The sequence below is a fragment of the Protopterus annectens genome, chromosome 13.part0 (genome assembly GCF_019279795.1).
Source record: "Protopterus annectens isolate FY-2018-M chromosome 13.part0, PAN1.0, whole genome shotgun sequence".
In the NCBI taxonomy this organism is placed as follows: Eukaryota; Metazoa; Chordata; order Ceratodontiformes; family Protopteridae; genus Protopterus; species Protopterus annectens.
The window spans coordinates 1,334,840,330-1,334,867,656 of record NC_056747.1 but is presented as its reverse complement, the minus strand read 5'-3'; the positions used below and the strand labels follow the sequence as shown (position 1 = coordinate 1,334,867,656).

The following is a 27,327-nucleotide window of genomic DNA, read 5'->3' as shown; positions in this document are numbered from 1 at the left end:
GAAGGGGGCATAGCTAGTAAATCTGTGCCAGCCTTTGCCAGGTGTGTGTGTGTGTGTGTGTGTGTGTGTGTGTGTGTGTGTGTGTGTGTGTGTGTGTGTGTGTGTGTGTGTGTGTTTGTTTGTGTATGTGTGTCAGCTACTTGCAGCAGGGACACAAAGTATTGTTTCACAGAGTGGGTGCTGGAGGACTTGGCTTGGACACTCGGCTGAGGACTTAACTCTACAGCTATGCCAGTGGGGAACCTTACTGGGGACCTGGGGAGAGACAGAGAGAGAAAAACCCAGAACCAGGCTGAGTGTGTTCCCTGTGTGCTCTTAAGGGAAATTATGCTTGATGAAGAGAGCTGCATCTGAAAATACTGGGTGTATCTGTTTTTGTTCCAAGTGAATGTCCCTTTCCAGTGTCAGTGGTGAAGATTCTGACTCCTTGATTACTGGCCCAGAGTGGGGACTTCACAGGTATGTTGACTAATATAGTGTGGGGAGGTGATATTAAAAATATGTTTTTAGACAAGGAAAATAATTGTACAGCTGCATTTGGATGTCAATAGAGGCATGCATCTCGATGACAATGTTGTTATAAAATCCAGTTTATCCAGCTTAAGCCTGAGACAAAAGCTGATTTTTAAGTATTTAATTCACTTATTTTTTATCCGTGTATGTATTTTTAATGTTCAGTGTGTATTTACATTCTTTGTATCTATTAGGTTTTTAAAGTAAGTAATACCCACAGGTTGTAAGCCAGCTTCATTGGCACAGTGGGATGAAATCCTGACTACGGCCTAGGAGACTCATAGGTTCATAGATGTTTACTAGGCTAATGAGCACAAGAGCCTTTTTAACCCTAGCCATGCATCCCAAATCTCTAACAAGTTCTGGTACCCTTGATAAGTGCAAGCAGGAGCTTGGGAGGTGAAACATTTACAAGCAGGGGCCTGGGAGATGAACCATTTACAGGCTACCTGTGTCTATTAAAGACATAGGTGCCAAACCAGGAATGAAGTTTCTGTACCCCATCCAATTGTCCAAGTTGCACTTCAGTTGGTTTAGGGAGGAACTCTGCTTCACATGGATAGGAACCTGTTCCATAGACAGGGTAGTCTCTGGGATACATACCTGTCTCTCCAGCAGGTCTTATTTATATCACAGGCAAGGTTTAAGACTTTAGAATGGGTATCTAGACCTAGTCATTACCAACATGGGAGGCCGATGCTCCACACCAGAGGTCAGCTCCTTGTTGGTCAGATCTGACCATAAGCTGATCACCCTAGACATCCACATCTTGCCCCCACCCTCCATTAAGGAAACCATTGTAAAAAAACTTCTCCAAAGCCAACTTCATGCTTCTCAAGACAGAAGTGGCAAAGTTCAGGACACCCATGCAGACGGAAAATAGAAGTACGACTGCTGAATCTTACGCCAATGCACTGTACAAACACATACATGAGTGCACTGTATGAACACATACACGAGTGCACTGTATGAACACATACACGAGTGCACTGTATGAACACATACACGAATGCATGGATCATGCCATCCCAAATAGAATCAAGATGCCCTCCTCCAAAAAAAAGGAAGCCAATCTGGTGGTCCCCTGCCATAAGCAAACTCTACAACAAAAGGAAGAAACTGTTGCAAAAAAGAGTAAAATCCCAAGACTGGAAAAACTCCCTTGTCAGCCTCAGTAAGAAGCTGAGATCCCTCATAAGATCCTCCAAAGCTAGTTACGAAAACAAAATTGCCACAGATTCTAAAGACAGCCAGAAGGCATTCTATAGTTATGTCAAGAATCTCAAAGGCAACACTCAGATCTGCTCTGAGTTACAGCACAATGGCACTAAATATACAGAACCAACTGATATTACCAACATCTTGGTGGACAGGTTCAGTGCTAACTTCACCCCCCTCTCACCACCCCAAAGGGCCCATCTCAATACTGGAAGAATACCAAATCCCGGTTATTACGGCCACACTGGTAAAAAAATACACTCTCCAAATCCAAGAAAACAGCATCCATGGGACCAGACAACATCCCAGGCTGTGTTCTGCATGAACTACAAAACGAACTGGCAACCCTCCTAAATACCATGTTCAATCATAGCCTCACATCGGGCTTTGTGCCTTCTGAATGGTGCACAGCTACAGTTATCCCACTCCACAAAGGGGTATCTACCACAGACCCTGGGAACTACTGCCCCATTAGCCTGACGAGTCTGATCTGCAAAGCCATGGAAAGTATCATCATGGAACTTATAAACAAAGACATAGGTAACCTTCAAACTCTGGACCCCACCCAGTTTAGGTTCATGAAAGGCAGATTATGTCTCCTTAACCTGATTGACTTCTTTGAAGCAGTCACCAGAGCTGTGGATGAGGGGAAAATGGTTCACACAGCCTATAAAGACCTCACCAAGGCATTCAACACCACCCCCCACTCTGGAATCATAGATAAACCCACTAAACTGGGCATAAATCCCTATGTCATGCAATAGGTTGCCAACTGGCTCACTGACAGAACCCACACAGTGAAGGTAGCCGACTCCAAATCCAACTACAGACCAGTGACAAGTGGAGTACCACAGTGTTCAGTCCTGGGTCTTCTCCTGTTTGGCATCTACTTCTCTGAAATTCAGGCCAACACAGAGGGACTATGGCTGACAAAGTTTGCAGAGGACTGCAAACTGGGAGCCATTATAGAATTCCCAGATTATGTGGACATTTTACAAAAGGGAGTCACTGAGACAGATGCCTGGTGTCAAAGCCATGGCTTCAAGCTCAACGCCATAAAATACATAGTCATCCCCTTTGGGAAAAACATTGTGCCCATGAACTACCACATAGGCAGTAGTCCAGTCAACACCGAAAGTGTGATAAGAGACCTAGGGACACAGGTGGACAGTAGTCTCACCTTTGATGACCACATTGCCACAGTAGTCAGGAAATCCTTCTACGTGGCACACCTTATCACAAAAGGTTTCTCATCCAGAAAAAAGGAGGTCATTGTTCCTCTCTACTCATCCCTCATTAGACCTGTTATAGAGTACAACTCCCCATTTGGTATGTACCTCGCAAGACATTTGCAGCAACTGGAAAGTCTGCAGAAACACCTCATGAAGAGGATCACTGTCCTCAAACAGATGCCCTATGCAGACCGTCTCAAAAAACTCCAGCTCTACTCCGTCACATATCGCCTACTCAGAGACTATCTCTGTCTAACATAGAAATCCATGTCAAACCTGGAGCTGTTGGACATGTTACACTTACAGAAATCCCAATCTCTCTGAGCCACATGTTCCAGGGACCTAAACCTTGTCACCACAATAAAGAAAACATACTGGAGGGATAGGTTCCTGTCCCAGAGACTCCCCATACTCTGGAACAGACTGCCCATTCACGTCAAGCAGAGCACCTCATTAGCCCTCTTTAAGAAAAGTCTTGATGATTGGATGGGAAATAGGAAATTCACCCCTGGGATCACTTCTGTGGCTCTGTTCGACAGGGGCACAGGAAAATAATTATTGGGTGGCGAAAGCCAGGGAATCTTTATGGCTAGCCTTGTACAGGTCCTAGGGCCGATAGCCTAGTACCTACCTATGAACCTAATTCTGGTGCTGTTTGTTTTGCAGATATGCACGAGGTCAATCAGAGTGGGGTCTGAGAATGCCTTGCATGCCAAGCATAGACTTCCCCTCAACTGCCTGTAGAAGACAGAATACAGGGATACAGCCTTGAGGCAGTCTGCATAGGACATGTTACTTACGCCCTGTGTTCCTTTAGTGATGAAGCTCTATGGACATTCCTGTTGTTGGATATGCCTAGCTGGGTACATAGCAAAGGGGGCATTGTACTCAATGATAGGTCTGATGAATATCTCAGTTTTGATTAATGGATCAAACACCTGTTGGAGATGGTAATGTTTTAAAATGTTGACATTTCATGATTTTGCATGGAGTATTTTTACTTTTACTATACCACTCTTCAATAAGTTGTCATGTAAACCCAGTCGAATGTGACCTACTGTTAAGGTGAAAAATAGCTTTATTCAACACTGTTCAGCATGTTAGAATAATCTCTTTACACTTACGCCTTCAGACCGCTCAAAGTAAGCAGACTAACCTATTGCCGAATCGTATTTGTTGTAAGTTCTTGCACAGCAGACAGCTACATAGCTCAGTCCTGCTCTGCAGTTTTTAATGCTCTGTTACTTACTTATTCTTTTTTCAAATTGGTCTTAGTTTTATTTGAAACATACTTACCCTCATCAGCACCTGAAGACCTTTTTCCAGATCTAAAAGTTTGTCATAGGCATCTGGGCTGCCAAAAGGCCGGCCTAGAATCTGTAGTGGGCTTATCCAAGCTTGAATAAGGCTCAGAGAAAATCTCAGCAAGTCCATGTCCTACAAAAACAGATCAGAAAGAAATTACACATTTGCACGTTTATATAGTGTAGGTATTCTTTAAATAACTCATCTAACATTCACTTGTATCTGCATATTCGGGCATTAGAAGCATAAAAATAATTGTAACACCGGATACAAATGTTTTCATGCACTATGCATCTGTTTGGTCATTCACTTGCCTATCACGTAAAATGACAGTATCATGCAGTTATGCTGTTTGAAAAGTACACATATAAGACTAAATATATTCTTTATTTAATCTCGCATCCAATTTAGTCATTTATTATTTTTATAATTCGACTGTAAACTGAGCTGGCCAACATTAAATTCTGACAAAGAATATATACCTACATATGTCTAAAAGATCCCTCAGTTTTTCTTGTCTACAAACCCAAGTCAAGCCACACTGCCATGAAAAATGGACACTACCACTGGAGGTCTGTGTTACATGTCAATCAGCTTTGCTGCTGGCTGATCAAAGTTCATCTAAGGAAGTTTGTCTACGTTGTTTCCACATGCTGATGAAGAAAGTGGAGTGATCCAAGCATCACCTAATATGATGATATTAATAGATGCGTTTGTATTTGTGGTGCTAAGCGCACACAGACCGTATTTCATAATACTGTTTATTCACATGTGAGATTCCATTTTGAAACTCCAATCCGTCTCCCTTCACCTGTCTCTCAGACAAGCTCTTTCTTCATCTTTCTGTGCCCCCTCTTTTTCCTCCATCATTATGTGTGCCTCAGTCACCAGGGGTTTAGATAAGATTTTTAGAGTAATAGCAGCTTCCAGACTGTAGCCCCTTATACAACCTTTACCCTGCCTTCTGAACATACCTGCATCCTTGTAGTGCATGCTCTTGGACAGCACACATTTTTGAGTAATGAAAACATTCTCCTGAAAGAACAGGCTTATGAGAATATATATATATATATATATATATATATATATATATATATATATATATATATATATTTATATATATATATATGTATTTTATTTATTTATTTATTTTTACTTTAAATTCTAGTAGATGTCATTACACAAAATAAATTATTTTTTTTAAGTTCACACTGTATGCTTGGTTGGTCCCCTATATGTGACCCTTCCCTTTTACTGTATATAAGCAACAATAATTGGAGGCTCCATAGCTTGCATAATATACAAGGTTCAGTGCCTAGTGTACCACAGCTGAACTATAGTCATGTTTGTTCCATTGTTCTAAATATACCAAAACAATATACAATATTTATTTTTGTAGTATACTAAACAGAACCTGCCTCTTAGTTTTGATTTTATTCTTTCATTTTTTTTTTATTTTATTTATTTTTTTAATCAAGTAAACTTACCAAGTAAAAGCCTCTTTCCAGTGGTGATCAGGAGCACTATATGATTAAACAATCAGAGATTCACAATAGACAAATGGAGACTGAGGGACTCAAACCCTGGTCTAGCATCTGAAGCTTGTTAGCAGCTCATAGCATAATCTTTTCATTAAACTGCCAGCCTGAAAAGTGTATGCAACACGATTCATGGCTGTTCATTGACTTAGCTAATTCTCATTCACTTTGTATTACATGTAACAGTTATATTAGTTTGTACTTACTATAGCCAGGGTTATGACGGAAGTAGGTGATGCTTTCAAATTACACAAGTTAAGTTAAGAACGCGGGCTTCAGTACGTGCCATTATCTTAGGTATGGGAGTCACTATGTCTCCTTGACATTATATTCCTTACACCACAGCTGCCTGGGAACAATTCCATGAAAATGATAGCCCACCTAAACAAATCCTTAGAAGACACATTTTAACTACTGTACCCTTTTTGAGTAAATACAACAGATAGCAAAACATGCAGAAAGTTTTTTTTTTTTTTTGAGGAGGAAACAACTCCTGTATCCTGTTACTTTATTATTTTCACTGTAACACCACTACATCCAGAGAAAATGTAGTCTGTAACAGACATAAAAAAAAAGAAAAAAAAACGTTATTCCACTGGTAGGCTGCAGGCTGGCAACAATACGTGAACAGCTAATACCTCAGGTGGTAAACCTTGAGCAATTGTCATCATCTTTGTCATGTTTGGGTCAAGAAAAAAAGTCACATATCACCTACTCAGAGGTGATCTCTGCCTAACATACAAAGCTATGTCAAACCCAGAGCTGTTGGACATGCTCCACTTAAAGAAATCCCAATCCCTCCGAGCTACACGCTCTAGGGACCTAAACCTTGTCACCACAATAAACAGAACATGTCTGAAGGATAGATTCCTGTCCCAGAGACTTCCCATAACCTGGAATAAACTACCTATCTATATCAAACAAAGCTCCTCATTAGCACTCTTCAAGAAAAATCTTGATGATTGGTTGGGAAATAGGAAATTCACCCCGGGGATCACCTCTGTGGCTCTGCTCAACAGTGGCCCAGGAAAATAATTTTCTTGGGTGGCAAAAGCCAGGGTACCTTTCTGGCTGGGCTTGTATAGGCCCCAGGGCTGATAGCCTAGTACCTACCTATGAACCTATGAACGTATGTCACACCAGCTGTTGGTGTTTCTCTCTATTCAAAGTCACTGTTCTACTTTCAGGAGCGGCCTTAGGTCAACTGGTGCCCTAGGCAAAAGGGCTCCATGGCGTCCCCACCACACCACCTGGTGCCCCCTACCTACACCAAATAAACACTGAAAAAGCACCCCTGCTAGAGCGGCGCCGTAGGCGGCTGCCTAGTTGGCCTATGCCTAAGGCCGGCTATGCCTACTTTTATTGACAGTCATGCCTGCCTGTCTCACTCAGTTCTGCTTGAGCAAAAAGCGTAGCTGGCTCAACCCATACCCTTTGCTGGTACCATGAACCAGTGCCCAACCCCCTCAAATCTTCAAGTGAAGACGAAAAAAAAATATTACAGTTAGATCCACCCTCAGCTCTTCCACTGAAGAGAGAGAGAGAAAAAAAGAGAATATACTTTACTGTATTAAGCTGATCACAGACCAGATGCATGAAACACCATCCCTCCTAACCATTCAGGTTCCATTTCTGTGTCCTTCCCCGACCTTCCTTCAACACATTTTATTAAATAAAAATATATGTATACGTTTTTTCTTTTAAACTGTAGCAAAATGCTTGCTGCAAATGCAGCACTACAGCTCTCAGGTTCTAGTTAAAAAATGAGATATTTTTTTTTACGTTTAAACTGTAGAAAGCTGCTTGCTGCATTTGCTATAGTTTGGACCATAAACAGAGTGCTATGGTGCTCAGGTATGACTGCAAATGCAATACTGGCTTTTAAAAGATGGTATCACATTAACGAGAGAAAGGAATTGGCTGATCTTACTCCCCCGAAATGCACCCAGGACAGTTACTCCTGTTGGCCTGCCCAAGTTATGAAGTGTTGTATGTTGTCATCTTAACATCTCTTTACTCTAGTCTTTTGGACCCTATAATATAACTATATTCACAGCCTTAGCTGTGAAAGAAACCTGGCTAAGCAATTGCTCACCAGTTCAAGGGTTATAGTCATTGTGATAGTTGGTACAAAAACACAAGGATTCTGACATGAACTGATACAAAACATTCAGATCATAGATTTTGGAACTGTCTTACTAAACTCAGTATTTGTGAATTTTGTTTTCATTGACAGAACTACAGAAAGTTGTTCCTGCTGTTAAAAAATACTAATTTTGGTTCTGTGTCACTTTAATTGTGGATTCTACTACAACATGGTGCAGAAACTGAGTAGGTCTGTTACATGAGCCTGAAGGCCATTTGACTAAATTTATATTAAAATTATTCTAAAGTACCTTTTTAAAATAAAAAGTCATACAAGCAGGAAACCTGATCCTACTCTTTCCCCACGCCCCACTTTTATATACAACCCCAAGGTTCTAGCACCTCAGGGTACGTTATTTGAGCTTATGGGAGTACAAATATTCATGTCATTGTCATCCATTTCCCTCTTTTCAGCTACTGGTGGAATCTATCAATCACACTTTTAGTGTAACTCAGTGAAACGTAATTCTCTCAGTTCATCTTCCACTATCTAAAGTGAATCAGACTATAAACTCAAGGCTGAGACTCAGTGGATCTGTGAAAAATGTCCAATGCATATTTTATCGGGGCATGATTACTTTAACAGGTGTTTAGTAATAAATGTCAGTTATATTTTATTTGACCTGAATGATGTCAAGGAGTTTGTATAATAATGCACTTGCTGTAGCTGATTGTTTTTTGAGTTGCTTTTTTTCTGTACTAGTGGTTACAGTTTTCTTTTAAAGTATGCTGTTTGTGTTTGCACTGAAATTTGTTTGTTTGCATGTTTGGTTGTGCATTTATCTAGCTAGGTATCCATCCATTCATTCGTCCTTGTTGACTGGGTTAATTGGGTTAAACGGTATGTGTAACACATAAAATTGGAGATCTTGTAACTCTGAAAAACAATTTTCAAATCTAACTGTGCACTTTTGTAAAGAAATGTCCCCTTTATACCACCCATCATGGGTCTCTGCCTCCACAGCCTTGATAGTTTACAACTCCAAGACCATTCTGCGTTGTAGAAGGAAGAATATAATGGTCTTCTAAGGATTACAGTTATGTTCCTCAGAATTTCAACATACTATCATTTTTATGCTCATGGAAATGGGATATGTGGTGATATAAATTATATGCATTCCAGGGGACGTGTAACTGCTTTCGGAGGTCACTGTCATGCTAACCTGACCCATGGTAAACAGCCATCAGAGGTGATGAGACACTATAGATATTTATTTCTAGAAGTAAGAGCTGACTGTAAAATGTGCAAGATGCTCAAATAAATAATGTTTTAAAGCTAGTTTTATAGGAAGGTAAAGTAGTTTTAAGAGTAATGGATTGTGGAAGGGAGTGGCCAAGGAGATGCCATGTACAGTTTATCCATACCTACTAGCATTATTTACTTCTCAGACTCATTTACATATGTTCAGCTATAGTAGCAGCACTCATTTTATTCTTATTTATTGCCTCAGCACTTACCACATTCAAAGTAAGATAACATAAAGACTGATACAGATACAGTTTGTACTGTAAACACGCCATGATATTTGGCACAAAAATAGTAATTGGATGTTTTAATATAATGAATGTTTTTTATGTGGAGATAATTTTATACTGAAAAACAGAAAAAGAATGCAATTTCCTGTTCAATAAGCAAAGGTAAATGGCTTTAAAACAAAGCAAAATAGTTGGACCAGAAGCGTAGCTTGGATAAGGCAAAGGGTGACTGCCATTAGGGGTAGGTTCTGTATCGGTACTGAACTACTAGCACTCATAAATTAATACTGATATTGTATTTGCAGTCTGGGCTAAAGTGCTTTGTGTATTTTTTTTGCTCCTCAAGTTAGAGTTTAGGGGTGCTGCATTAGGGAACTACACGAGTCCCTGCATAAGCTAGCTATGGCTCTGAACAGGACACTGTGAGAGTCAAAGTTGTTAAGCATGCAGATTTCTAGAAAATAAACATTGCTTCTTGTACTTCCCCTTTAATGTAGAGACATACAAATAATTGTGAATATATTCCTTGATCACAGCTGTCTGGGATCTTCACTTATTGAAAACAAGTTTTCATTATGTTGTTTTCTACAAAAATGACAGTTTTTACACAAAGATCTTGTATTTTTCTAGGAGATGGGCAAAATGTGGACAAAATCAGTTTCACATATGTGGCAATTGCTGATTTTATACAAAAACATTATACCCTGGAAGTCGGAAATGCATAAGTCTTTGCACAATGCCATTTACAACTGGTCTGTACTGTGTTTTAGGCTCAAGTGATTCTGAGATCACTGTACCACAACAACAGTATCTGAATGCACCAGCCTGTATCTCGGACAGTAGCCCTTTGCAGTCTGTGGGCATGGCTAATGTTAATTAGCCATGTCTGTCCCCTAGAAGCATTGCCAGCATCTGAATAGCACAGTAGGGTGATTGAGAGAATAGCTGTAACGTGTTATTTGGGGTGCCATGTGGAAAAAAGTGTCTGTCATCTTTTAACAGCATGCACCTATTGAGTAGAAGGACTGGGGCAGTTAGCGCCTTGGTGGGTACATGCAAAATACAAACTACACAAAAGAGAACAAAGTTGCAGTAATTTTCCTGGTGGGATAACATAATACTGTCTAAGTTTATTAACAAATAGCAGGAAAAGCAGGATATAATCCTACAGATTTACAATTGCATTGATTATTTTTCACAATTACATATACAAAGCAGATTCACAGTAGAGGGAATTTAAAACTCAAGTCACATTCATATACAGCTGCAGAGCAGGCATCAGAGCACAACAGGCACAGTGTTTGCAAAGCAGTACAGAGCATAAATAAGAGCTTAGGATGGAGGTTTCGGGTAATACCCAAATAGAAGCAAGGAGAGAAGAGTTTAGGTCTAGAAAAGGTGAAGTAAGTGGGGCTGAGAAAGAGAAAGGAGGGAAAATAAAAGAACAGACATCAATATAATAGAGCTGGAGAGGATCAACAAGGAGAGGTGGAATAAAGCAGGCAGGAAGCATTTTGTGTGTGGAGTGACAGTGGAAAAAGAGAAAGGAGACATAGAATGGAGGAAGGCCTGTACAACAACACTTACTGGATATAGGAATGACTGAAGCTGGACAAAGCAAACAGCTGTATCTGTGCTGAAGTTATGTTCAGGTGTAGTTCTAGCAGTATCACATATAATAATAATAATAATAATAATAATAATAATAATAATAATAATAATAATAAGAGATATTCTATGCTGTTATAAACCTGTAAGAGTGATTACTTCTTCATCCGTCTGATACATAAGGATGTTCTGCTAAAGGACAGTCAGAAATTTGTAGAACTGTCATTACTGGACTGTAGCCCAGTATACAGCTCCACCATGTAATAGACTGTCTACTGTCTTTGAAACTGGATGAGGATTTTTTTTCACCCCATGCTCGCCAGTGAAGGAAGAAAAATTAATTATAGCATGTAGGCAGGGTAATAATAATGACATGCCTGTTCAATGTGTAATAGGGACATAACTGAAAACAGTTAATTTGAATAGCTCGCAAAAATATCCACCATCTCAAAATAAATAAATAGATAAATAAAATATGGCAATAAGAAAGGTCAGCTTCTCTCTCTCACCTTGTAGGACTGTAATATCCAATGTTCACCCTTTTTCTGTTAAAACAAACAAAACAAAATCTCACTGACTAATTTTATCTATAGAAGGAAGTATGCATATAATTATTTAAGGATACTCTGGGAAATCAACATACAGCACAATGGTCAGAATGGTAAGATGAAAAAAATCCTGGGCAGATAATTACTAAGGAACTATACTGACTGCATGAATTTGAAAATACAAATGTTTTATGTACTCAACTTCAAGGCAACATAATGTTTCCTTCTGTTGAAGAACACATGAAGGTATATTTTAAATTGTTACCTTTTAAGTATAACTGCTGTTATTAAGGGTGCATCATATTTTCAAATTTTCAACCCAAGGTGGAGAAACTGTCAAAGATATTTTTTATATTCTATCCATTTTTCATTAATACATTGTTAAAATGGCTGATTCTGGAAGTGGAGGGTGGAATTTACTAGTCTACAGACCAATGGCTACTTTCTGTACATGGATAGAGAACATTAGTAGTGACCATTCCCTGTAATGGAAGGGATCACATAAACACAAACACACTCTATAGTCATGTGAATATTAAGCTCTTTATGCATCAAGTACATTTTATAATACACACACACACACACACACACACACACACACACACACACACACACACACACACACACACACACACACACACACACACACACACACACACACACACACACACACACACACACACACACACACACACACACACACACACACACACACACAGAGTCACTGAACCACTCAAAGTGTGTCCAACACTGAATCCATAATATATTGACAGCGTAGCTCTTGGCCTACATCTCATAGTTTGGTTTCACCTTGTATGAATGAGCAATTTATTCATGAAACAGACTACTTGTGAAGCTCATTTTGCATAAATCTGGAGTAGTGCAGTGGTTTTTGTATGATATAATGTTAGAGGGTTTGTACTGTGCCCTTGAAACTACTGCATTGACCACAGGACAATCAGCAGTTGAGTAACAGTTTTCATACCACTCTCTCTGTGACAAGATGATTTATGTCTCCATTCTATGATAGAGTACACTTATTTTACTCGTGTCAAGTTAAACAAATCTTGATAGAAAGCTGTTGGAATGCTATGTTTGTTTAATTTGAAAACTAATTGGTCAGTTATTGTTTCTCTACTTATTAAGTATAACCTTTCCTGAGGTACTAAGATGTCAGAGTTGATGCATTTAGTAAAGAGTCTGGACCGCATCAAAGCCTTTTGCATGGGGTGCATGGGACTTTATCCTTTGTCGGTAGGATGTGCAGTTAAAGCAAAATTCAGTGCAGCTATTTCATTAAACTTGAGACTGGTTCTGGTGGACCCCAAAGCGTCTTCCCTGTGTCTGAGCACGGCAATATTGTCATTGGAAGGTGGCTGTATATCACATACTCGAAAGCTGACAAGTTCCAAGTTCAAAACCTCGAACATGCAACCTCCAGAACAGAAAACATTGAAATGTAAAGCGGAGATCAGCATAGACTGCGGGAAGGGAAGAAGTTGGAGTTGGTATATTTAAGTAGCAGGGGTGTGGGGGGGTGCAGGGAGGTGCAGGGGGGCTTGGCCCCCTGCATAGAGTGTTTTTTGTGTTGTTTTGGGTGTTTAGTGTTTTTTTTTTTCCACGTTTGATGTTTTCCAGTTTCGAGGTTGCAAGTTCGGAGTTTTGCTTTTCGATATTGTCAGCTTTCGATCATCTGATATAAACTCTTGGAAGGCCATTAGATCTTTATGGGCTACCTGTCAAAACAGTATTCCTAGTACCGATAGAGTGCATCTAGCTCCTTTGTTATGCCTCCCACCACCTTTCTGAATCATATTAGACATACTTCCTATGCTAATAGGCATCTGCATACAGGAGGGCTTATACTAAACAGAATAAGTTTTTACACACTGTAGCTAGTATTGAGAGGGCTTATACCATGCTCAAGCTCCCCATCTGCTTTGAATAACCTCTTCATAAATCCCAGCCAGTATGGTCGTACCTGACACCTTTTGATGTAAAATATTAACACACTCCTGGCACATACTTAGAAACTGCATTACTAGTGACCTCCTATAAGAAACAGAGATCAGCGAGTTCCATGTCAGGGAGGTGGACTTAGAGAGTGGATTCCTTATGGAGTTTGGACTCAGGGAAGAGTAGGGAACACCTATAACCAATAGCTAGAGTATCCTATTATGACTGTTCACTGAACTCTTACTTAAAATCTGTTTTACTGTTTATTTTTCATATGATTGTTCGTATATGTAGGGTTAATGAAAAACATATCATACATGCATACAAGTATTTCAGGCATGGGCAATAGTGTCCTTCAAACCTGCCAATTTACTATATTATGACCATATTACTAGTGCTGGCCAGTAAGGTTGCAGGCTTCAACCCCATGATGAGTAATAAAACATAACATTTAGCAAATGTCAGACAAAGCACCTCCTACTTGCAACAGCAGCAGCTGCAATGAAACAGCCAAATGCTCCTAAGAGGAAGTTCAGAACAGTTATAATTTTTGTAAGATTAGACTTACAACTCAGGGTCTATAATGAAAAAAGATCAAACTGTATAAAGGGACAGGGAATATGAACAGCTTAAGTAGGAAAAACATACTGCCAGCTTTTTAAACAATCTCTACGGAAATTCTTCAAGACCTCCACAGGCGCTAGCTGGATATGCTAAATTATTATTTAAGGTAACAGATGTTTTACACATGATGACCCTTGTATTTTTATGTTATTCTTCTAGGAATATATATATATATTTTTTTTTTTTTTTTTTTTCACTTAACCATATCCAATACACAATAATGCAATAATATGGAACTGAGCATTGTTTAGTTAAGTAAGCTAAATATCTTGAATCACTCATTTTGTCCTGATACTGTATTATTGTTGCAGGACTTGATGTAGTACATCAGAAAAATAAAAACATCCTAGATTTAATAAAAAATTGTTATAGAAACTCCTAAAAATAAGTGCAACATTTTAGAAGTGGTAATTTGCTACAGGTCAGTTGTGGAATTCTCAGTGTGGTTAACCTGAGTGTGACTTGTATGATGGCAAAAGCAAGTAAACGTTATGGGTGTTTGGATTAAGACCTATTAGCGTAGGTACTGTGTTTCTTTTCTGTCTTTTTACTGTCTTTTGCAGACTGAAACAGCTGCCATTTTGATGGGCTATGTTTAAAATACTGTGCTTGTTGGAGTTGTTGATACTGTGTATATGGATTCATAGGATGGATCTGATGAAATCTTTGGTGGAGAGTATGTTTGTTCTAACTTTTCTGTGCATAACATTTTCATTAAGTTATAGCTAATTTAGTATGGATTTATAGTGGGGCATTGACCCTAACACCTTATTAGTTAAATTTATGATAATGAGATGCTCATTTTTTTAATAGACCTGATTGGATCGAAATGTTCATTGCTTCTTTGGTATCTTCAGAAGAAGGTACTGCTTGATTGGAAAAGGACGTGAAGACAGTCCAATGTTTTTGTTATGGAATGCCAAATAGAAAGGACATTATCAAAGGTGCACGTATGGTAGCCATTTTCTATGTTTAGTTCATCTGAGTAATTTAAAGGTTTTTATATGTACCCATTACATTCTTTATGATCAGTGGCAAAGCTGTTATAAGATGCTTGTCACTAATTGCTTTGATAAGGGAGTGTTCCATTTCAGGAGTGGAGAGACAGAATCAAGACGCTATTGGTAAATACATTTGCAGTGACATATGGTGTGCTGGTGGCGGAAGTAGTCATGAGAGTGTGTGTGTGTGTGTGTGTGTGTGTGTGTGTGTGTGTGTGTGTGTGTGTGTGTGTGTGTGTGTGTGTGTGTGCATGTGTGTTTGCTTTTGTAATGATATCTGCATCCATTTTATATGCTGTCTTGGCAATCTTGGCCAGTCCAGTAAAGCTCTAATTATCCCTCCTCATGTGCAGCTACAATATAAGCCTATCTTCTGCAATGCCAAGCCCTATTATCATTATCTGAGACAGATGGCATATAACCTACGGACATCCCACAGCTGACCTACTACCTACCCACCCGTTCATTGGGAAAACTGGTTATGGTCAGATGAGTACACTGTAATTTATATATAGAAACCAATATGGTGAAAATTAAACACTATGCCACCCATGATGAAATATACAGCTGTTTATAGCAAGATTTAAAGTTAAGCAAAATTCTTTTGTGAAAGGGAAGCCTTACCGATTTTTGCCGGGCGTCTTCTTTTCCAGTTGGTGCAGGGCTGGATTCAGAGTAACAGTAAGCAGCTGGAGAGTTCTTGATAGAATGTCTCTGTTCATCTGAAATGTAGTTCTGCTCCTGCCGTGGAAATCAATCAACACATTTCATCAGATTTTGAGTAAAGCTCTTAGGTTTGCTGAATTTCTTATAGGTAGGTTCAAGATTATTGCTGGCATATTCTTACCTTATTGGCCTTATAAAATATGCACATTGCTTTCTCTCTCATCAAAGCTAGCATTGATGAAGTTTAATATGTATAATTTGTACATTCTGTCAGATTCTTATAAATTATACTTTTTTTTAAGGAGAATGCATTAGTCATGGGAAGTCACTATGCACACTCTTCTGGATTGCTGCTTTTGGTGTTATGTGCGACCGCCATTGCACTATGCTATAGCTGCAAATACATTCAGCCAGAAAACACTATCCTCGCTCCCATGTCAGCCTGTCAGTCAGATAAACCACAAACTGAAATCATGTCTTCTGTGCCAATGTCAGGGTTTTATACCTCTACACCACCAGGCTGTCTGTTTTCTCTAACACCAATGTAATCCAGGCCATAATAGGTTTTCTACCCTCCCAAATAAAATCTATCATGATATTTTTTAATTGACTTCAAAAAGTAACCTGAGGATGCAGCCCAAACTGTGATCCAGTTGACCTCTGTTCGATTAATGAGCATGGGAGCTGGGAGAGCAGGGGGAAGGATGGGAGAGAGCAACATATGACTTGCCCATCCAGGAGGGGGATCACTTCGTTTGCTGCTTGCATGACACTGGTAGGTCTGAGTAGTGCAGCCTGTGGGGGCATAAAAGATATACTGCAGTGATGTAGCTGTGTAGGACAGGAAACTGTCATGTGGGGAAATTTGGTGTTCCTTCCCCAAAAGACTGACATTACTAGTGTCCCTAGAAATCTGCAGAGGTGTTAGAAGTTCCAGGAGCTGGAGACTCTGATGTTTGCCTGGATGATGGCCCCATGATTGGGTCTTACCTCATGAACCTATAGGAAATTCACCCCGGGGATCACTTCTGTGACTCTGCTTGACAGGGGCACAAGAAAATAATTTTCTAGGGTAGCAAAAGCCAGAGTACCTTTTGGCTAGGCTTATATAGGCCCTAGGGCCAGTAGCCTAGTACCTACCTATGAAGGAATGCATGCTGATGGCTGTCAATCTGTAAGGAACAAATGGGCTACATATATCATAGGGTGCTGATGGTCAGCAGGCAGAGGAATTAAAAAAAAGCATCATGAGGTATCAGCTAGGAAGGACTGCAGCATTATAAAATAGCAGAGGCAACACACAAGACAAAACCATTAGAACTCATATTCCTCAGGTTTGAAAAAGAATATGCAGCTTTTGTTTGGGTCTTGTCAAATATATCAGTACATCAGCAGCAAATAAAGAAAATTTTATCTCAATGTTCCCTATTATGTAGGTCCTTATAACAGATTTTCAAATCTGCATTTCTAATGACTCTAGATACAAGACAGTCAGTAACAAGGGACTGTCCTGGAAGATCCCTTTTGACCATTTTATGGGGCATTGGGAAACCACCATGAGTCTTTATCCAAGCCATTGAGTCAGACAATATTGCACAATCAAGTCTATAAATTACTTTGATCGTCAAAAGGCATTCAAAACTTTAAATATGTATATCTTACCTTTCGACTCTACCAAATTATTTGTATGCTTCAAAGTATACAATTAGTAGCTCGTAATTACTCTCATGTCTATTCGTGATCAGTAAACCTGTTTTTAGTATGTTGTTGAAAGTCTGCCACCCACAACCAGAAATCAACATTAACCATTTCCAATGAAATGCAGCATTTTCACTAATCTGACTGTGAGGACAGAAGTAAGTTTACAGCACTAGTTAAGTATGGATATACTGATCTCTAGAAGGATGGCAGACATCAGTCTTTATTCTCCTTTGGTAAAACTACTAGTACAGCGTGCTTCTGTGCCTGCGATATCATTCTCTTTTAAAGAGATTCTTTAAACAATCCCATGAGCTAGGGAACCGCCTGATCTTTACTTTGCCTCCAAACTTATATGGGCAACCCATCCTTACTGGGTTTTACTTTGCATTTGCCCCATCGCTGTTCTTGACAATCATTCAGCCATCAATTTACTCACCTGCACCACTGCTACCCACATCCCACAAATATCCCTGTATTACCTGATGTTTGTCCCACTTAGTCTCTGCAGAGGATAACCTCTGTTAATAATTCCTAAACATCTTAGTGATCTCAGATGAATTTATAATGAGGGGATTTATACCAAGGGACATAACCCAGCAATGATCCTTTGAGACTTGTGTAAAAACTGCACTGCTAATGCCTTTGGCATCCAGGAAAGTTATGAAAAAGGGTAGAGAAAAGAGGTGGTGCGCGTGCACAACAGCAACCAAATGACACGATAAGCTTGCACAACAGCAACCAAGAACGATATCCCTAAGAATCTATTTAAAAAATATATATTTTGTAGCCAATATATCCTCTGTCTCCCATTTATTTCTCTGCAATTCTTTTTGAACTAAGTCATCTACATTCAACTGACTTTCCAGACTCTCCAGTCATTCATTTTTAACATTTAATACCTCCTTTCTATTTTTCAGAATATTGGCAGCGTGTCTTTGCTTCTGTAGCTACTTCCATTTTTATCCTTCCCTACCCCTTAACCACTGATTGACCAGGTCTGATATATTTATTTGTTGTACTCATTAAACACTGTTTATGCTAGTCTGCAAAATTCCATGAACGTAGAGGAAACTTCCAGCTGCTGCTCTGAGTTAAGGGGTGTATTAATACGTAAATGTCGCTGTTGGATAGGTCACTCATGCTGTATGCTCTAGCTGTTGCTGTTGTTGCATGCAAGCAGGTCAGATAAAATAGGTACGCAGACATTAAGTCCATAAAAGGCAAACATTTGTGACAGTCAAACATGTATGTAAAATGTGTGTGGAGAAGCAATAGCCCCAGGCAAATGAAAAAAAAAAATCAGGGCTCATCTGTCATTTCATCACAGAGCCTGTGTAGCTGAATATCAACAATCATATACACAGCTTCTTACCATCTATAACATTATCCAGCATCCATCTGCTTGTCCAGCACTAAATACCATTCTACACAACTATGTTCCCAATTGGTCATTACAATCCAATGACCAAAAACTCCTCTTTGTCCTCAAACCTATCTAATCCGCTGGGCATGGTCTGTACTAATACCTTGTTGCTAAGGCCTGAAACTCCTTACCTGTATCCAACAGGTCAATACCCTGAAACTCCTTATCTGTATCCATCAGGCCAATACCCTACCTGTCATTCTTTAAAACCATTCTGAAATACTTCCTAGCCGAAATCTGGCTCTGTTCTTGCTCAACCCCAGAATAAACTATATCCTTAAATGTGGACAAATACCTAATCATATCTTACACCTCCTTACTCTCCCTTCTTCACTTACTTCCTTACTTCAATCAATTTCTGTCTCACTTCATAATGCAATTCTTGTTTGTATTATACTAACTTACCTTTAATTTCTCTGTAAACTGACTAAAATTTCTCTAAATATTAAATCATTGTCATATAAGTCGTATCTGTTCTTAATGTTTTCACATTATGCCTAACTTGGTATAATTATTTAAACTGCAGATTATAAAAGTATTGTTCTTAAAATCTTTTTGTAATACTTTGGAGCTTTTCTCCCCAGGCCTCCACTGAAAATGAGCACTTACCGAGTTGAACTTTCCTGTTAGGTAGATGTCAGATAAATAAATATTGACTGGCAGTACCATAATGTAACAAGTTTTTATTTACACTCTCCCCCCATGGATGCTTATAAGAATATATAGCATACAGCACCATTTATTTATCCTTGTCTTTTTCTTTCTCTTTCCTTTTTGTCAATTTTTTTTTATTAAAAGGAAGATTAGTAATGCAATAATATGACATGCAGAAAACGTTTTTTTTTTTTCAAATAAAGAGCCAAAGAGTTAAAACAGTACCCATATCTATCTATAGATGAACTTAGAAAGGTGGCTAGTCAAGAAGAGTGGTAACAAAATCAGGAATGTCCAACAGCAGAAACAACAATTGAAGTCACATGAAAATTCAACTTCAGTTACATTTTTAAAATTATTGTCTATAGAATGCAATTAAATAGAGCTATCAAACATATACTGTAGTTCTCTCTTCTTAGTGTAATATGAGCTGACATAAATGACTTTATGAAATAGCCCCTTCTTGTAGTTAGAACTTTCTAAAGTATGCTGTGATTCTACCATGTTTTTTACTGACAGTAAACTACATAGATCTGTTAAGGGTTGTAGCCCGCAAATTGTTTCTACTCTGTTTTGAAATTGTTTCAGGACATTTTGGTTGTGATATTAATCTAATCACCCAAGAAGTGTACAGGATGGAGGAGGGCCTGGTTACAGAAGAAACAGGCATACGTTTAAGAGTAAATGGTTCCATCCACAGCTCCTTTTTCCCATGGGGTCAGGGTGATACTTCAACAGCAGCAATCATCTAGAGCCAAGGTTTACACTGCTGGGTGGCTAGCCCTGCCACAGCAGTCCTTCCACACCATACACTTAACATGTACACTCACACCTATGGCCAAGTTAGACTGTCGAATCCACATACTGCATGTCTTTGGAAAGTGGAAGGAAACAGGAGCACCTGGAGGAAACCCATGTGAACACAGGGAGGACATGTAGTCTGCACAGAAAGCACTCAACTAGTATGTTCTGTAACTGAATGTGGTAGTCTATGTTTGATGAGTGGGTTACATATGATGGATGCAGCATAGTGCATTTTTGTATAGACCAAGTGTGACTGCCCACCATGTATGGAAATCTAAGAGATGGCAGCAGTGTTTTACATGTTTTCAGGTAATGATTTATCATCCAAAATGTGTTCTGATTGCATCTAAAAATGTTTCAAAGCAGCATCACTTATAACTTCTTACAAGCTGTGTTGTAAGAATAGGAACCTACTACTCTGTGTTTCTAAGCACCAGTATAGTTATTGCAGAGGTACAACGTCACATAGATTGCTGACTTATGTAAACTGGATACTATAACACAAAAATAACATGAAAGATGAAAATATCTAGAACATTAGAATGTGAGAAAACATGAGGAGAGAATTTCATTCTGCTTTCATAATTGTCTTATCAGAGATGGTATTTTTGCCTCAGAATATATTTGAATGAACACACACTTACAAAATCTCTGTATCTGTCACCAGCAAGGTTGTGCAGGTAGTTTGCTCTTTGGACAGCATTGGAGAGAAGACTGGAAAGGGATGGCATTGGAAAGCCTTGGTGAGTCTGCAGAGAAGCCATTAAGAGAGCCAGCAAAGCAGGAAAGAAATGTAGACCTGAAAGATAAAACCAGATATCTAATTCAGTTAGTCGGTGCTATCACAAAACTTAAAGCATAAGACCAAAATGACCATTTCTTTTCCATAGTTATAAAGTTCTTTGGCCAGCTGGTGAGGTCCTGGAAATCTTTCAACTGATTTACCTTTACTGAGATACTAAAGGGTCATTTTGTTTTAAATTTCCTGGTCACAACCAAAAAGAAGGTAAGCTTGCTTCTTTAAAAACTGTTGGTGACTGGCATAATCACCATCTCTTTAGCTATCTTTGTTTTACATAACCATTTCATAGAGACAACCTCTATTTTCAAATACCAAAGACTTTGGCTTGATCAGTCACTAAACTTCCATTTCTCTACAGAAAAAGTGAGAGTCAAAATAAACTCCCTCCTCTTCTGAGCCACAAGAAGCTCCCCTTTTCCTTCCCAACCAGCCAGAGCAGCCACTGGCAAAGGAGTTGTTTCTCAACTTGAATGTTGTCTCCCAATTTTTACTTATGCCTCCAAGAAAAAAAAATGACCACACTCTAAACTATCTAAATATGGGAGATCTATTTAACGAATGACAATTCTCTGAATGTGGTCTCTCCGTTACCATCTCTAGAAAGTCTCAGTATGTTTTTACGTTAATAAGCTATACACTGAGATTGTAGTCAAGTGAACAGTTTTTCATCATTGCAAGATGTTTCTTGTTTTCTCTGTTGTTGTGCAACCATGGAGTTAGTATATATGAGAAGAGGGAGCCTGGGGTGGATGACAGTAGGTTTGCTCCACAGCAAAAATGCTTTTTTCCTGATTTCACCAGCAGTTCCTGCAGGTATGTTGTTCAGTAAATTTGAATCATTTTGTTTGCTGTCAGCTGTTTATGCATCAACTTATAGGGGATCCAGCATTATACACTTACATATGCACATAACGCAACAACAATTTAGACCAATTGCAGAATTCTTGAAACACAATAATAGCTCATGCAGGTATTACAGTTAATTGCTCTGGCTTTTCTTTTAATCTTCCTTCTACTCAGTGTACTCTACAAAGTTTATAAAATTTTAGCTGTGTACTATGTCATTTCACTATACTATATTGCTTTGTGATAATGCAATAAAGTTACATGATTTTGTCATGTATGTGGTGCAGAGGTTTAAAGCCCTGTGGCTCAACTGATTCATAATCAACTAGTGATACAGGTGCTGGAGGAGTCAGTGATAGAGGGTGGGAGTAAGTAGCCAGTGCAAGAGAAGAGATGTGGTCTAATCTGGTGCAACAGTGGCACCTACTGGAAACAGAGATTCATAGATTGCTGAGTATGGGTTGGGGACTTTTGATCATCTCTTGTCAGGCTGTGCCCATATGGCAGTTTTCACAGTGGTCATGCAGGAATGTCACACTGGCAGGAAAAGGCATTGTAAGCAGTATACATTCGCTGTTATGGTAGGGAGGGTCTATATCATATGAGCAAATAGGAAAAACCGCAAACACTCATAATCTCAAAAGTACTGGACATCAAAGTGCTTTTTCTGAGCTCATGGTACAGTGAAGAATGGAATATTTTCATTAGTGCGATCTCGGAGTTGGAATATATATTTAGCGGGAAGTGAGGGAATAGCAAGTTCGAAGTCTGGTACTTTTGAGATTGGGAGCGTTTGTGGTTTTTCCTATTCGCTCATATGATATAGACCTGGTAGGGATAAGGCCAGAAAATAATTAAAAAAAAAAATCCTCATGGCTGCCTGGATGATGGCTGTACAATTATCAGCTATTGTCCTAGTGGCAGGAAATGAACAAGCAATAGCAACAGGGGTTAGGTGATCAGCAGACAGGCATAAAAGAAAAAACAATAAAAAAATAAATACATGCTAAAGTTTTGCTCTCTGAATTTATTATTGCTAACTGAAGGGATATAGAAACATGTCCAGATTCCAAAAGATCTGGGAAGTATAACAGAAGCCATCTGAAAATGATGCCTAAACATACTGTTCTAATCTTCATTGAATAATGCAATAGTTCTTGAGCAGATTACTGTCTGAGCTGGCTTTTCTAAATGTTGATAAATTGTAATTAAAGAAATTATGACTGGTTGAGTTCCAGCTTACTGATGTTACAGCCCCTTGATTGTTGTTGGCATTGTGTGAATGACACAGTGTGCACAGTACTTGTACAGCAGCTGTTTTCATCCTAGATGGGTATTTCTCTTTTCTCCACAGTACTTAGTATATACAGGAGAGAAAATTCACCCACAGTGAGGGCCCCCTGCAAAAAATTGATTTATTGCAGTGCGAGTTTTTGCTAGTGACTTTTGCACTCAACCTGTTTGCTTGCAAGGGCTATATAGCTGCTTGAGAGGTTACATCACCCAGGTAAGTAAGCTATATTGGGTGCCCACCTTTGGATTATTTACTCTAGGATGCTGATGAAGGTTAGGGCCACATAGCAAACATTTTCTGGTTGCTGTACGACCACTGTGCTGCAGTCGACTTTCATATCTCTGAGGAATAGTGGACAGAATTGTGGCAGTCAGCAAGGTGGTCATCAGTCCGGGGCAAAAATGACCGATGAACAGCATAGCTAGGTAAAGACTCCAGGAGAAATGTAAGTCACCAGAGAAAGCAGCTAGGAATACAAAGACATAAAATAGCAACTTAGTAAAAAATGAATGAAGCATTGCTTAGGGTTATAAACCGAATGGGAAAAGGTCAAATGCTAAAACTAATATGTAGGCAGTCTGTTTATGTAGGGAGAAAAAGTAAAAAAATGATCAAATGTATAAGTATTGTTGATAAAGATCAAATATATAGGAACAATCATATTAAAAACAAACTGTTCCTTGTTAAATAACATCTTAAAATATAACAAGCACCTGAGTAAAATGTCATAAATGTTTACAAAACTTTATGACTTAATGGTTGGTATATAGTTATAGCTCGTAAGTTACAAGCAATTGTATCACTTGTGGGTGCAAATTATTTTCTTACAAAAGCAAAAAAATATGAAACTAGTACTCTGAGAACATCTTATACATTTGTGCAAGTGCCTTAAGTGTTTACAGCAAACACAAATCAGTGTGAGTCACTTAAAAACCTTACTTAAAAACAATGCTAAGAGCTAAGACATACTCACATAAGCACGCACGCGCATGCCCACACACACACACACACACACACACACACACACACACGCACACACACACACACACACACACACACACACACACACACACACACACACACACACACACACACACACACACACACACACACACACACACACACACACATTCTCTTTCGCTTTCTCTTAAACTCAGTAGAAAGAGATTAGCCTAATTCAGGAGGCTACATATCCACATTGCTCATTTATTTTTTGATAGATGCCCAGTATAAACATTTCCAGAGCTTTACAGTAACCCCAACTAATATCAGTGTCACTCCTCTGTCACAGTTATGCTGAACTATTCGTTCTTTTCATGAATGTCTGCTGCTTCTATGCAATAAACAATGTGGTTAACTGGACCCTTCTGGTAATTGCTTTCTTAGATTATAAAAAAGAACAAAATGAACACAATTTTGATGTTTCTTCTTATGCTTCCTATATACTTTAACAATTAAAACATCAATTATTTCTTGCTTTTTACTATTACAGTTGTCTTCTGCCTCTCTTTACATTTTCCTGCTTATCATAAATTAATTAATTCTATTTTCTTTATATTTGCACAAAGAAATAATTATACATTGGGTTCAAACAATGGCTTCATTCTCAAGATGTTGACATAAGTACAACCTGCCGGTGAAACTGGTAAAGTATCCATTGTTTGAAAATGGAGCTAAACAGACAAAAGCAAATCTAAACTGTTTCACTATAATACATTCTGAAGTATGGACCATATTCATGTGAAATATCTTAGTTTCATTGTCATGTGAAAATGTACACACACACACACACACACACACACACACACACACACACACACACACACACACACACACACACACACACACACACACACACACACACACACACACACACACACACACACACACACACACACACACATCAAGAACAAGTCGCCATCTTTATTCTGTTTTGCCAGGTGAGAAATTCTCTGATTTCACAACTATCCATAAAATATATATTTTTTAAGTTTTTATGAAACAGTTTATGACAGAGTTTTATTCTGCCAGTGGCTGTTTCCTAAATGCTCAGTTTCCGTAAGACTGAGTAGTATTGGGGAATAATAAATCTGTAAATAGTAGTGTTGGATTTCCTATCAGTGCTGTTGGGCTGTCCATTTTCCTTAGTATCCTTGGTACTGCATATTCTTTTGGATTTTTATTGCTTACTTATAATGACTTTAAAATAAAAAGTAAATAAACAACCAACCAGACTTCAGGATAATGATTCTAACTAGAAATAAAATGCTAGTAATCGTGCTTGCAGTATAATTCTGTTTCTGCCACACTGATTGGAAATAGATGCAGTGCAGACAGAAGCCAGTCCATTAGATGCATGTATTCAATAGTTGGTATGGGAGCTGTCTTACTCTAGTACCTATGATTTATCAAAATCAGAGAGCAGGATTACAAAACTAGGAAATACAACAAAGCAATATTTTCATGTTATTACTAATGTTCAAGATAATCAGGCCGTGGAGTATTGTATCCTGATCCTGTACATCTTAACCAAATTATACCCTGAAATGCCAACCTAACCCCTGATCATACCTATTCATTAAGAATGAATGACAAATATATATATATATATATATATATATATATATATATATATGTGTGTGTGTGTGTATAGAACATTTTGTTTATTCTTTCTTTTAATGTGATACATGCCCATTTTATTTCAATGTATGTGAGAAATCTGGCCAGTTATCAAATTGCTTTCTATGACAATGGAGTCATTTAATTGTGCTGCTTTATGATTCCATGATAACCAATTTCTTGAAGAAATATTAAATCCATTCCAGCTCTTTGACAATATTAGGCTGGTATCAAAATCATCTGAAATCCTAAAATTTTACAGTTAGGTAATGAACATCTATCTACTGTTAGGAAATCAGTAGATAATTTTATTTTTGAAAAGAAATACAGACATGCCATTATGTCATTCAAGCTTCTAGAGTAGCAGAATGTAAGCCTGATATTCAAATGTAACCTAAAAAAATAAAAAGATAAAATAAATGTTTTGTGTAGGAGACAAAGCTTCCCCACACTCTCCAGATCACCAAATTGTTATATTCTCTATCTAAGGTTCCTATTCCCATTGAGGAATGTGGCAATATTCAATGAATCCCCCCTGACAATGTCCTAGCCAACAAACTCTGGAAACATTGCAGTGGATGGGGCGAATTACCCTACAAAATTCGTTTTATAATAGCTGTCGTACAGTGCAAAAGATTGTTTCTTTTGATTTTTTTTCTTGTCATACTAGCTAAAAATATTCCTTCCACTTGTGAGGTGAAATTCAGGTGTAGGTAAATGGATTCTAACCACATAACCCCAATATTACAATAGTGTGCAATGCTTATTAAATAAATAAATGCAACAAAACATCATGGTCCCAATACAACTTTCCCAAATTACATATCTGAACTTTCCCATTTGTTTAAATTGAACAAAAACGCAAAGAAAAAATTACCTGCCATCCTGTAGTTTTGGTAAAAGTGAGGGAGCTGAAAACCTGTAGTAAGACTGGAGGTGTTATTTCTGATGTTTGCTGCTTCTCAGTGCTATTTATCTGTCTTCTTGCCACTGCATTTATTAATTAACATCGTATTTTGCTATATCAGTTGTTTCTTTTGTAATCCATGTCAATTTGTTGTGCTTACACAGATTAAGATGCAGTTCTCATGCATATTTTTATTGTATAGTGGGATCCTATGTCAGATAAACTAAATGTGACTAATAGATAAATAACCATGAGGAATGACAATGTTACCTGATGAATATAACAAATAGATTGATTACATTGAACATCTGTAAGTGTTTTTCCAGCATGTTTCCGTTGTTCAGAGGAGTAATGTAAGGAAAAAACACACAAAGTGCCTCTGTTGAACTCCATCTGAGTTTATTTCCTTCTTTAAGAATGTTGGATAATAGGTGCAATAAGCAAAAC

At 38.4% G+C, this 27,327-nt stretch overlaps 1 protein-coding gene across 2 annotated transcripts in view; it reads right to left on the bottom strand.

The window, feature by feature from the left end:
• The window catches only part of GH1 (growth hormone 1), a 41,968-nt gene extending 15,013 nt beyond the window's left edge, over positions 1-26,955 (bottom strand). The window contains exons 1-5 of one of the 2 annotated variants that reach the window (XM_044055360.1): positions 26,851-26,955; positions 21,057-21,211; positions 15,789-15,905; positions 11,545-11,580; positions 4,260-4,400 (exon numbers count right to left, since the gene is read on the bottom strand). In XM_044055360.1, coding sequence (XP_043911295.1) covers positions 4,260-4,400; positions 11,545-11,580; positions 15,789-15,905; positions 21,057-21,211; positions 26,851-26,857 — 456 coding nt within the window. In that variant the 5' untranslated portion in view covers positions 26,858-26,955. The remainder of the gene's footprint in view (positions 1-4,259; positions 4,401-11,544; positions 11,581-15,788; positions 15,906-21,056; positions 21,212-26,850) is intronic. The other variant, XM_044055361.1, reaches the window with a different exon arrangement.
• Between the last annotated feature and the right edge of the window lie 372 nt (positions 26,956-27,327).